Source organism: Pectinophora gossypiella, chromosome 2 (assembly GCF_024362695.1).
Source record: "Pectinophora gossypiella chromosome 2, ilPecGoss1.1, whole genome shotgun sequence".
Taxonomy (NCBI): Eukaryota; Metazoa; Arthropoda; class Insecta; order Lepidoptera; family Gelechiidae; genus Pectinophora; species Pectinophora gossypiella.
The window spans coordinates 4,974,618-4,988,088 of record NC_065405.1 but is presented as its reverse complement, the minus strand read 5'-3'; the positions used below and the strand labels follow the sequence as shown (position 1 = coordinate 4,988,088).

Below are 13,471 nucleotides of genomic sequence, written 5' to 3'. Positions count from 1 at the left end.
ATAAATTCTACGAAATAAATGTTAGAGCTGAATTTGGCTGCATCGTATCGCGGTTTCCTATGCTTCTATCCTTATCTATTACTCAGAAACGTCATTTGCTAGAGCGAGATAAAGAGCGCGAGTGCGACCGCAATCGCTTTATCTCGCTCTAGCAAATGGCGATTCTGAGTGATAGAAAAGGATAGTTTAAATTGCAATAACAAAAATAATAATATTCATTTATTTATGAAATTTTAATACTAAATGTATTATTTATCAGTGCCCTGCAAAACTGTTAAATGTGTGTGTGCCCTAGCGGCTTTGTATGGGTGTGTTTAGGGTGGGACTGGAGCCTATATAAGCCGTAGGTAAGTTATTAAGGAGTAACCCCGTACTGGGAGTAATGGAAACGCGCGCGGACTGTCTGTCTCGCTTGCACTAACACTGAAAGAATGGGATTTTTGTATGTTGTACTTAACCTTCCCCACAGGCCAACGAATGGTGCACGACGGGTGTGGAACTCTTAGCCGGGGAAGGCGGGCTGCTGGCGGTGGACAAGTTGCTGGAGGACGCGCAGACCTTCGGCCTGGCAGCGCCCGACCAGTTCCGGGACATGCTGATGCACTCTGCCACGCAGGAGACACGCGCGCTCGTTACTCAGGTAAGATCATCAGGCCTCATACATCTTTTCCAGATGAATTATACAGTGTCTAGGTGGAACTATTTTTCATGACTATATAAGTGTCGTGAAACGCACAATGGGCCATCTTAGAGTCTAAATGCGGAAAACAGAGCCCACTAACTGTCGTGAAGTGACAGCGCCATCTAGTGTGTCAGCGACGAATCGCGGCTGCGTTCACTCTCGTTCAGAAACAACTCCATCTTGGGAACACTCTCGTTCAAAAACACGACGCCATCTTGGACGCTAATCGCTATTACTTACCACCTGAAAAACGTCATAACTATCATCATCATCATCCGCCCATTAACGTACCCACTGCTGGGGCACGGGCCTTCCCTATGGATGGATAGGGAGATCGGGCCTTAAACCATCACGCGGGCCCAGTGCGGATTGATGGTTTTAACGACTGCTAATGCAGCCGGGACCAACGGCTTAACGTGCCTTCCGAAGCACGGAGGAGCTCGAGATGAAAACGTTTTTTTTTGTGGTCACCCATCCTATGACCGGCCTTTGCGAAAGTTGCTTTACTTCAACAATCGCAGACCGAGCGCGTTAACCGTTGCGCCACCGACCTCTTCAACTCATAACTCATAACTATATTAAAAATAAAATAAATAAATACGTTGTAATTATATTGAAAATACATGATTACTTAACAATAAGCCAATGCGAGGGCAGCAAGGGCTACCACACGCTCTGACATGATTTTTCATCAATGCTGATAAAGTTTTCCAACCCCAGGTGGCTCAGCGAGTAGAAGACGTGTGGCTGATGGTGTCAGTGAAGCGCGCGACGCTGCAGCGAGCCGCGACCAAGCCGGCGCGGCCTGTGCAGTCAGTGCCGCCGCAGAGCGCGCAGCCGCCGCCCAGCGCACAGGTAACATTATAACATAGCAACTGACAATAGAAGATATTTAAAAATATAAACATCCTATTATACTGCTGGGCACAATCCTCCCGTCATAACCAACCGGAGGGGGTGGAGATACTTCGTGCTGTTCCACTTTAGAATGGCGAAGGTGTTTTTAACGGTTAGTAGACGAGACCGACGGCCTAACGTCCTAATGGGATATATTGTAGAAATGAGGAAGTATATACCTACCCCGTTCAGTAAGACTAACATGCGCAGCATGATAAAATTTTGTCACGGTCATTTTATCGATTCTGACGATATAATTATGTCGTTTTATCGATTAGTGCTAATAAGTGAACCCAAATAATTCATCGTTCTGTCAAAATACGAACAAAATCACGCATGCATTTTGGCACGCATGTTAGAGAAAAAACAAACTTATCGATTTTGAAATAAAATTGAATCGATCGTTAATTTTATCACGCTGCGCAGGTAAGCTCAGCGAGCAAGTTGGGCAGAAAGATAGTATACAACCCAGTTAGAAAAATATACCTCTATCAGGGAATGTTTTGTTAGTCACTATGGTCGTGTGGTATCGAAACCCAGTACCGAACTTGCACCAATGAGTTATTAATTTAATTTAAATGCAGTTTTCACTAACACAGTTGGCTCGGCCATTATAGACGGCAATACGGCTTATCTATCACGTCGGTCTAACAGAAAGCTCGGTAACGTGTAGGTACTTAGTTCATCTTGCGATGGCTGTACCTCTGACTATCCCAAATGGGATATACTCGTTAGATTGTTCTGGCAGCTGTAAAATTCTAAATGTACCTATACACTGACAAGAATCTCTTGACGCTTAGATGCTATTGACCGGAGAGCGCTAGTGTGCACCATCTCCATACATTATTAATTTATAACAACTGTCAAAATGACGTTATCATATTTGACCACGCGCCAAAACATTCGTCGTGTCGGTATACGGACCAACAGGCTATTAGCCTGTGCCACAATAGGTAATACTCTACAAATCGCCGACGCCCGCGCCGTGCCGCCGAGAGCGCAGGTAAGTTTCCTGTCAGCCTGTGGAAACAGGCCTCTAGGAATAGGATATTTTTACATAATCTGTTCCAGTATCGCTTGCAAATCGTTAGCACACGGTCGTCTGTCATATCATTCTTAGTCACAAGTCTACAACTTACACTAGTGATGGGAAAATTGTGCATCGATAAGTCGATAAATTATAACTATGGATAAATATCTAACTAAATCATCTTCAACTGGTAACCTGGCAGCTAAAAGGCCTGCTGAGGATTCATCAGATTGGTGCAAGCCGAAAAAGACCTTTAAGTCAAGAACCTTTGGCCAAAACCAACATGTTACTACTGAAAATAGTTTTAGTGGTTTGCCTGCTGACGAAATTGGATCAAATTTTAAATTCTCATCGCTGCAAGCTGACTCTAATAAGCAGTCCAGAAAAGTGAGTGGAATTCCTCCTATAATTATAGATATTAAGTCTCACTGGACGCATGCCATGATAACGTCAATGATCATAAAGTGGACCAGTAGCTACCACATGAAATATCAAGGAAACAACAAAGTGGCCATAAAGTGCTATAACAACAAATGCCACAAGTTACTGTCGGACGGGCTTCGCAGCGACGGCATATCATTTCACACCTTCAGCAGGAGAGATGAGAAACCGTATAAAGTTGTTATACAAGGCCTTCCCGCAACAATAGGTGAAGATGACATAAAAGATGAACTCGGCAGTCTTAAATTCACACCAGTGTCCGTGACTAGAATGCAGTCAGCTGCAACGAAAGCAAACTCTGACGCTTCTGATCACAGTGTCTGTCCACCCTATCTTATATTACTCCCAGCTGGTGCAGACATTGCAGGATTTCGACGAATAAAGTACTTATGCCACTGCGCTGTACATATTCAAAAATATAAACCTAACACCTCAGTAGGCACGCAATGTTATCGCTGTCAACGGTTTGGGCATGCATCGCGAAATTGTAATCTTCCTGCGCGTTGCGTAAAGTGCACTGACGCTCATGCTACAAAGGAATGTTCCAAGAAAGATCGTACTGCTGCTGCAAAGTGCTGTAACTGTAATGAAGACCATCCCGCAAATTATAGTAGGTGTACAGAAAGGTTGAAGTATCTGGAGCAAAACAAGCTAAAACGAAAACCACATAGCGAAGCAACCGTTGTCAAAAAGGTTATAAATCTCGCCCACACTGATGGACGTTCCTGGGCTGAAGTTACAGCTACTGGCGAAAATAAGAAGCCAATATCACAACATCAGCAAGAATATCGCAGCCGATCAGCAAGTTATCGCATCACCGATGAAGATGCCGCCACCACGGAAATGATCACTATCCTAAATGTCATTAAGTCTCTCAGGGATAATTTCTTATCATGTTCATCAATGATTGATAAAGTGTTATTGGTTCTCACACATTTAGGTAAATATGTCTAAGTTCAATTTGCATGTACTTTCATGGAACGCTGATGGCGTGCGAGGAAAGAGGTCTGAATTACTTGACATGCTGACAAGTGGGTTCCCTGCTGACGTAGTTGCTATTTGTGAGACTAAATTAACCAAAAACATTAGTTTTCACCTTCCTGGCTATCAATGTTATCGCATGGATAAACACCCTAGTGGAAGAGGTCAGGGTGTTGCAATATTAGCTAAAACTGGTATCGTACATTCCCCTGTGCTTATTCCTCCTATGCAGAATTTGGAAGCGGTAGGCTTGGAGATGATTATTAACAATTGCAAAACCGTCCTCGTTTCTATCTACCAATCTCCTAATCAGCGGCTCATTTCAAGCGATCTAGATGTTCTATTTAATCTTGGTGAGCATGTGCTACTCATGGGCGACTTCAATGCCCGTCACCCGCATTGGTATGGTAACGATAGTAATAGTCGCGGTAAGATATTGTACGATCATATGATGGACAATGAGTATATAATTCATGCTCCGGCAACACCCACTTTAATTCATTATCGTCACGATCTTGCTCCAACTTTGCCAGACCTAGTTTTATCACTAAATGTCTCCAATATAAGCAATATAAAAGCCATTCCTGCCTTATCATCTAATCATTTACCTGTATTCTTCACCTTGACTAAACAAAAACCCCATCTCCATAAAGTTATTAAAAGGTTTGACTACAAAAAATCTGACTGGAATGGTTATAGAGATGCTTTGAACTGCAGCATATTACTTTCTTCCAAATTTTACTCTAATGAATCTGAAATTAATTCAGCGATTACAAATTTACAAAATAACATTATCCAATGTAAAGAGTCTCATGTTCCGTTAGTTAAGTGCACCAATGCCTCGCGCCAACATTTGCCTCGCAAAATAAAACGTCAAATAAATTACAAAAATAAATTACGGCAGTACATATTGACCGAAACTGACAATAATATAAAGAAAATGCTCAAAACACAAATCAATTTTTTGCAAAATAACATAAAAAATACATTAAAGTATACAATGATAACGTATGGTGCAATAAGCTGTCAAGAGTTGATAGCCCCAATTCTGATTTGTGGCGACTGGCCAAGTCCATTAGATCCCCATCATCAAATGATGAATTTGTGTCCTTGAAGCGCTCTGATGGCACATTCCTTACTAGCTCAAGTGAAAAATGTGAGGAGCTAGCTTCAGCCTTCCATGAAAATCTGTGTTTAACACTAAACTGGGATAGCGATGAAGTGGAAAGGAATATTTCTGAATCTGTTGAAAAAATTAATCAACCAGTATCATATTCATACCATGACAGTATGCCTATTTTATATAATCCAGTTCGCCCAGCTGAGATTGCAAAGCATATCCATAATCTTAAAATACGAAAAGCTTCCGGTAATGATGGAATTGACAATATTCTTTTAAAAAATTTACCTTTCAAAGCAATTATCGAGATAACTAGAATATTTAATGCTTGTTTGCAATCTCATTACTTCCCTGATTTATGGAAAGAAGCTAAAGTAATAGCAATCAAAAAGCTCGGTAAAGACTGCTCACTTGCCAAAAACTATCGCCCAATTAGTTTATTACCAAACCTAGGAAAACTATTTGAAAAAATTATTCTTAAACGGTTGGCTCTAACTACAGATAACTTTTTACTGAATGAACAGTTCGGGTTTCGTCGTAATCATTCGTGTGTTCAACAACTCGGCCGAGTGGCGGAACTTGCCGCGCATAATATTAACCTGGGAAATTCAACGGGCATGGATCTGGTTGACCTTGAAAAGGCGTTCGACACTGTCTGGCACAATGGGTTATTGCATAAGATGATTGACAAAGTACCAATGCCATATATTAAACTAATAAAGTCTTATCTCTCAAATCGTACATTTAAAGTGCATATTCATGGTTCTATTTCAACTCCACGTAATGTCCCAGCCGGCGTCCCGCAGGGTTCTATATTGGGACCCTATTTATTTCTACTTTTCTTAAATGACATCCCTATTCAACCTCGAACTCAGCTGGCTTGCTTTGCCGATGACACAGCAAGCCTCACATCAGACCCTGATGTTGATATTGTTATAAGCAGGCTGCAGCTATCCATCAATCTACTCCACGAATTCTTCACAAAATGGAAACTGAAATTAAACGAAGATAAAACTGAGGCCATCATTTTCACTAAACAACGCAAGTTGCCACGTAGGGTGTTAAAAATTAAAGGGCTTGAAATACCATGGAGTAGCTCGGTTAAATACCTTGGCGTTTACCTAGATAAAAAGCTTAATTGGAATAGTCACGTATCCGTAACATGCCAAAAGGGTTTAAAGGCATTAGGTGCCCTAAAACCAATTCTCAATAGAAAATCATGCTTAAGTAAACGTACTAAGCTAGCCATATTCACTACTCTTGTTAGGCCTATTCTCACGTATGCCTGCCCTATATGGAGTAGTACATCAAATCATAATCACGAAAAATTACAAAGAATACAAAACAAAGCACTGAAGATATCTTACAATACCCCATTTCTAACTAATTTAAGTAAATTACATAATAATATAAAATTACCGTTCTTAAAAGAATTCATAATAAAACTTACTAAACGCTTTTATCTATTTAAAAATCCAGTTCACAGTAATCCGTTAATTTCATCTATAGGAAGGAGTAGGTTACATGATTTACCTTATATCGATAAATATCGTACCTATCGTCTGCCACATCACTACGTGCTGGAATGCACTTGACGTCACACGTTGTACGGCCGCTGCTGCGCCGATGCGACTCGAACGCCTGCCTACCTATAGGTAATTTTAGTTCTACCCTCTCGCACGCCAGCTTGAATTATTTATTTATTTGTAACGTTATTGTTACGGACAGCCGAGAAGAGGAGGTCGCGGGCTAAGTTAATCCACGCACGACCCGCTAATTGCGTCGCGAAACGGAGGAGCGACGCGGGGAGCGGTGCGGGGAGCGACGCGGGGCATGGCGCGGGGAACGACGCGAGGAGCGGATACATGGCGCGGCGCTCCTGATTGGCCGACGTAATGCGCGCACAGCCCGCTAGTTCCGGACCGAAGATTTCCAATAAGAATCTGATTGGACACGTCACGAATCTCTACTTCTCACTGATTTTACATCGATTATTTACGAATTTTTACTTAAGATTTTTTACTTGTATTTTACTTTTTAACTTTGTATTTTTAATAAACCGGATCTTCACTTGCACCGCGGGTTTTCTTCAGTCCCAGCAAATAAAATCTGCATAAGCAACAGCGGTGGTCCTTCGTCGTCGGATAGAAGAAACCTGAATCCTCAAGAAAGAAGACGAACCCTCAAGAAAGAAGACGAATCCTCAAGAAAGAAGACGAACCCTCAAGAACGAAGACGAATTCTCAAGAAAGAAGGCCTACTCTTAATACGGAAAAAAGAAGAGGAAGTCTCAAGAGAGAAGAGGAAGTCAGAAGAGGGAAGAGGAAGTCTGAAGAGGGAAGAGGAACAATCAAGAACCGCAAGACTGAAGATTGGTCTAACATCGATATAAAAACATCGATATATTCTTAATTTCAACTTCTAGTTTCAACTTCCTAATTTCAACAAGGTAGCGCAGTCTTGTCCACCTAACGGTGCCAACGGGAGGCTGTGTGCACATCATACGTCCGTTAGGACGGAAAAGTGACTCCTTGAAGCGGGAGTCGCTACTCGCACAGCCTTTTTCGAGGTTACGAGTTAGCCGTATAGCCTTTTTCGAGGCTGCGGTAGCTTCTGGCTTACGCCGAAGAATGCCCATCACGAGGAGCAAGAAGACCTTTGAAGCTAGAGAGAACACCTTTGAAGCTAGAGAGAACACCTTTGAAGTCAGAGAGAAGACCTTTGAAGATAGAGAGAAGTCCGCGCCCGTCTCCGCCGCGCCAATGGTACTCATCGAGAGAGACACGGCCGCGCTCCCGCGCACCACGACGTTAGCCATGCACATCGATGAACAGCCTGCCAGCACGTCGGCAGCGTCCGCGAACACGGTTGTCCCGCAACGACGACTCGTCACGTCCACGGAAGGGGGGCAGGTGCAAGTCCCGCCTGTCAGAGCAAGTACCCGCTCCGTGCGATCGATACGCTCCACAGCAAGTACGGCGGCGCGCATCAGACAAGCCGAGCTCGACGCGGAGATACAATTAGCTGAAATGAAACAGCAGGAACTCCGTCTAGAAGCCATCAAAGTCAAGGCGAAACTTGAACGGAGCGTCGCAATGATAAGGGAAGAAAGCGAAAGAGGAAGCCAAATCGATGAACAGGAAATCGCCGCTGAAACGCACACGGAGGAACAGCAACGCGTCCACGACTGGTTGATTGAAATGGAATACAGCCAGCCGCGGGGGGAGGGACGACGCCCGCCTCAGCACAGTATGGAGCCTGTTCTATGCGCGAGAAACGTGCACGCGAGCGAGCGAGATGGAAGATGGAATCGAGAGGCACGAGGGAAAGAGACGGAACTACGCCCGCCTAGCCCTATTCCTAATCAACGTACGAGCTTTCATGCGACGAATAAAGAAGAGGACACGGTCGATAGAATAGCACAAGCGCTAGAAAAGATCGTGAATAAACGTCCGGTGCCCCGCCAAGCCCACGAGCTGCCTACGTTCAGCGGCGCCGCGACGGAATGGCTACCCTTCAAGGCGGCCATGCGGGATTCTACGATGATGTATAAGTATTCAGACTACGAGAACCTCGCACGGCTACGGAACTGTCTACGAGAGAAAGCACAGGAGACAGTCGCCGCGCTGCTATACTCGGCGACTAGCCCCGACGAGATTATGCGAACACTGGAGCAATGTTTTGGAAGACCAGAGATGTTGATCGAACGAGCGATGGAAGATATAAAGAAGTTACCTAAGTCCGGTACGTCCGCGGGCGAATTGAACACCCTCGCGGTCAAGTTAAAGAACATCGTATGCGTATTAGGTGGCGTCGATGAAAGAGGATATCTCCGAAACCCCATGCTCACACGAGAGGTCATCGAGAAGCTAAGCCCACATCTCAAGTCTAGGTGGTATGACTTCGCCTACGAACACGGAGACCCATCGGAAGCCGAGATAGCAACGCTGTCAAGATTTTTGGAACGTGAGGCCGACCGTGCGATGCGATTCTCATACGCCACATCGCCCCAGTCGCTGAAGGAGACTTTCAACAATCAAGAAAAGAAGTCGTTTTCACGTGAAAGGCCACGTAAAGACGTGAAAGTCTACGCAACCACTGAAACACCCACCGCACCGACTGTCGAGAGAAAAAAGGAAGCCGTCACAAAACGATGTCTATGCTGCGGCGGCAACCACGACGTACCCGATTGTAAGAAATACAAGAGGATGACGGTCAACGAACGATGGCAGTGGGTGAAAGAAGAGAAAATATGCTTCAAGTGCATCAACGGAAAGCACAGGAGATTCACATGTAAAGCAAAGAGGTGCGGAATAGAAAACTGTCTCTTACCTCACCACAGTACGTTGCATATGGACACGTCGCCCGCCGCAGCTACTCAACCGAAGTCACCGCCAGTAAACGAGGAAAATGTCTTGTCCGCGTCGGCCACTACAAGCGGCCCGGTCAAGGTGTTATTGAAGGTGTGCCCGGTGGAGATACGCGTACCGGGAGGACCGTCATTGAAGAGGTACGCGCTACTAGACGAAGGCGCTACCATCACGCTCATGGACGAAGGCCTAGCGAACGACCTCGGCGCCAGAGGACATGTGAGCCCGCTACACATACACGGGGCCACAGCGAGTCAAAAGGAGACGCAAAGTCGAGTCGTCAAGATTGAAGTACGAGGCCAACATGAAGAGCAGTTTCACGACATCACCGCCCACACGGTGAAACAACTTACGATCGGAAGCCAGACGGTGAAAAGGAAGTTCGTCGAATACGAACACTTGAAGCACCTACCACTCGACGACATGAGTTACGAATCGGCGCGCCCGAGCCTACTGATCGGCGCCGACAACTGGCATCTGATTATCTCGAAGGAAATCCTCATCGGCAAACGCTACGAGCCCATCGCATCACGCACCGAGCTGGGATGGACGATACATGGCACGGTGCCGCGGAGCTTGTACCGAGGGGAGGATCAGCTAGTCCTCCACGTACACGCCAAGACGGAAAAAGACGTGAGGAACTTCGCTAATGAAGATGAGGAATTAAACGCGCTCATCAAAACACACTACGACGTCGACGCCCTAGGAATTGCCTTGATAACGAAGCCGAGGAAGGCCGAAGAGAGAGCGATCGACATCTTCAATAAAACCATCGAACGAGTCAACGGAAGATATCAAGTGGGCCTGCCATGGAGAGACGAGCAAGTAGTCATGCCGCCCAGCTATGAAATGGCTTTCAGGAGACTGCGGACTATCGAGAGGAAGATGGATCAGTCCCCCGAATTCCAGGCAGCCTACACAAGCCAGATAGAGAACCTACTCACGAAGGGATACGCCGCAGTAGCTAACGGAGACGAGAGAGACAACGACAAGTCATGGTACCTACCTCACTTCGCCGTGACGAACCCTAACAAGCCAGGGAAGGTACGCCTAGTCTTCGACGCAGCCGCCAAGTCGAGAGGAGAGAGCCTGAACGATCACCTCCTAGATGGACCCGACTTACTGCGAGCCTTACCGGGAATTCTCTATCGCTTCCGAGAAAAAGAGGTCGCCGTCACCGCCGACATACGTGAGATGTTTTTACAAGTAAAGATTCGCCCTGAAGATCGACCGGCTCAAATGTTCCTGTGGAGAGGTAACGAACGAAAGAAGCCACCCACGGAATACGTCATGTCATCGATGATATTCGGCGCTCGGAGCTCACCATTCCTAGCGCACAGTGTGCGCAACCACAACGCACGCGCGCACGCTGAGACACACCCCGTGGCCCTCCGAGCGATAACAGAGAGCCACTACATGGACGACTTCGTGGAGAGCTACGCGACCAAGGAGGAAGCAACACGAGCAGTACACGAAGTAACCTACGTACACGAGCAAGCCGGGTTCATACTAGCCGGCTGGAACTCGAGTAATGAAGACGTAATACGAGACATACCCCCGGACCGCCGCGCGCAGCTACCTAAGGAAATGGGAACCGCTGGTCATCAAGGCAAGACTCTAGGTCTAATATGGGAGGCCACTAAAGATGAACTAATGTTCAACACCGCGCTGCCTAGGGTACCGGAGGAGGTCAAGACGTCAGCACGCCCGCCGACTAAGCGCGAAGCCCTCAGCGCTGTCATGTCGATCTTCGACCCACTTGGACTGCTAAGCCATCTCACCATAACGGCTAAAATCCTACTGCAAGACTTATGGAGACAACAGAGGATAGGATGGGATGACCAAGTGCCGGAAGAAGCCGCCGAGGACTTCACTAAATGGATACGAGCGGTCGACAGCGTGCGAGAAGTTAAACTGCCCCGTTGCTATGCGCCAACGAGGGGAGTACTGGAACGTCAGCTACACGTATTTAACGACGCGAGCGACAGAGCGTACGCCACGGTAGCGTACTGGCGAATTAAATACGAAAACGGAGAGGTCATCATCACGCTCGCCGGCGCAAAGGCTAAGGTAGCACCGGTGAAGGCACAGAGCATACCGCGACTGGAACTGCAAGCCAGCCTCATAGGCGCACGACTCGCCCACAGTATACAAGAAGAACATAGACAGAAGGCTGACAGGATCGTGCTCTGGTCAGACTCGAAGACCGCTCTCCACTGGATTCGCAACGACATCATCAAGTACACGCCGTACGTAGCTCACCGCGTAGGCGAGATCGCTAACCTCACGCACGTCGAACAATGGAGATGGATACCGAGCGAGTTAAATGTAGCCGACGACGCCACACGACCTAACTACGAGGTGCGAGCCGACCAAAGATGGTTCATTGGCCCGGCGTTCCTCCGGGAAGAAGAAGAAAGGTGGCCATCGGAACGCACCGAAGGGGAAAATGACAACGGACAAGACGAGATAGTCTGCGCCACGGACAACAGCGAGGGGCCGGCCTACCTACCTGACATAAGTCGGTTCTCCTCTTACGAGAGACTCGTCCGTGCGACAGCCTACGTCTTACTAGCCGTCGATAAAATGAAGAAACGAACGCGAACACTGAAACTCGCCCATATCACAAAGGCAGAAGAGCTATGGTATAAGAAAATGCAAGAGGACTCGTACTCCGACGAAATAGAACGACTGAAAAAGGACTTGAAGTTACGTCCGAACAGCGCGCTGCGTAAGCTCGACCCACGGATAGACGACAGAGGCTTACTTACACTACACGGTCGCGTGGGCGTGGCGAGAATAAGCGAGCAGTCAAAAAGCCCGCTAATAATGGACGGCCGCCACGCTTTCACCCGGCTACTCGTCGCGCACGCACATAAGGCGGCGAACCACGCTAACCGAGAGCAAGTTGTCAACGACCTGAAACAGAAGTTCTATATCACACGTATACGACCTACAGTACGAGCCGTGGAGCATTCATGTCAACTCTGCAAAGTGAAGAAAGCCAGACCGAGACCGCAAGTTCACGGAGACCTGCCCTACGAAAGACTCGCAGCGCACGCGAGGCCATTTAGCTACACGGGCCTCGACTTTTTCGGCCCTATGTACGTGACGGTCGGGCGACATAAGGAGAAGCGCTGGGGCGCCCTGTTTACGTGTCTCACTACGCGAGCGGTCCATATAGAGATCTCACCGTCGCTATCTACGGATTCCGCTATTATGTGCCTACGGCGGATGGCGGCGCGGCGGGGGTGGCCAGTAACAATCTACAGCGATAATGGGACGAACTTTCATGGCGCGGACGAAGAGCTGCGAGCAGCGCAGCGAGAGTGGGGTCCACAACTCAAGGACTTCGCTCTACTACAACGAACGAACTGGAAATACATCGCACCCGGGGCACCGAATCAAGGTGGAGCATGGGAGCGGCTAATACGCTCGGTTAAGACAGCGTTAGTCGCCACACTACACGAGCGCTACCCCAGGGACGAAGTACTCGCCACATTACTCACGGAGGCAGAGTACACGGTCAACGCACGCCCTCTCACTCACGTGCCAGTTGAACCAGGAGACATGGAGGCGCTAACACCGAATCACTTCCTACTGGGGACCTCCGGCGGCCTACCCACTACCGGGCCGTGCAGGGAGGTAGACAGGAGGACCTGGAGAGCCACGCAGGCGCTGGCTGACGTGTTTTGGCGTCGATGGCTAACTGAGTACCTACCTACACTCATACCACGTGGAGGCACACGGAGCGGGCGCGGAGCGGACCTGAAAGTTGGTGACTCATCCAGTTCACTGATCCAGTACTGCCGAGGAACATCTGGCCACGAGGTGAAGTAATCCGACTGCATCAAGGACCCGACGGACTGACCAGAGTCGCTGACGTACGAACAAGAGGAGGGATATTCCGCCGACCTCTACGACGTCTCGCCGTCCTCCCGGTGAAAGAA

At 47.4% G+C, this 13,471-nt stretch overlaps 1 protein-coding gene across 7 annotated transcripts in view; it reads left to right on the top strand.

Moving 5' to 3' along the window:
* The window catches only part of LOC126371816 (guanine nucleotide exchange factor DBS-like), a 165,475-nt gene that overhangs the window by 89,648 nt on the left and 62,356 nt on the right, over positions 1 to 13,471 (top strand). For all 7 annotated transcript variants that reach the window (XR_007567088.1, XM_050017186.1, XM_050017202.1 and 4 more), the window contains exons 10-11: positions 470 to 640; positions 1,403 to 1,537. Coding sequence is in view for 6 of the 7 variants with exons in the window: in XM_050017186.1 (XP_049873143.1) it covers positions 470 to 640; positions 1,403 to 1,537 (306 nt within the window). In the remaining variant the exon portion in view is untranslated. The remainder of the gene's footprint in view (positions 1 to 469; positions 641 to 1,402; positions 1,538 to 13,471) is intronic.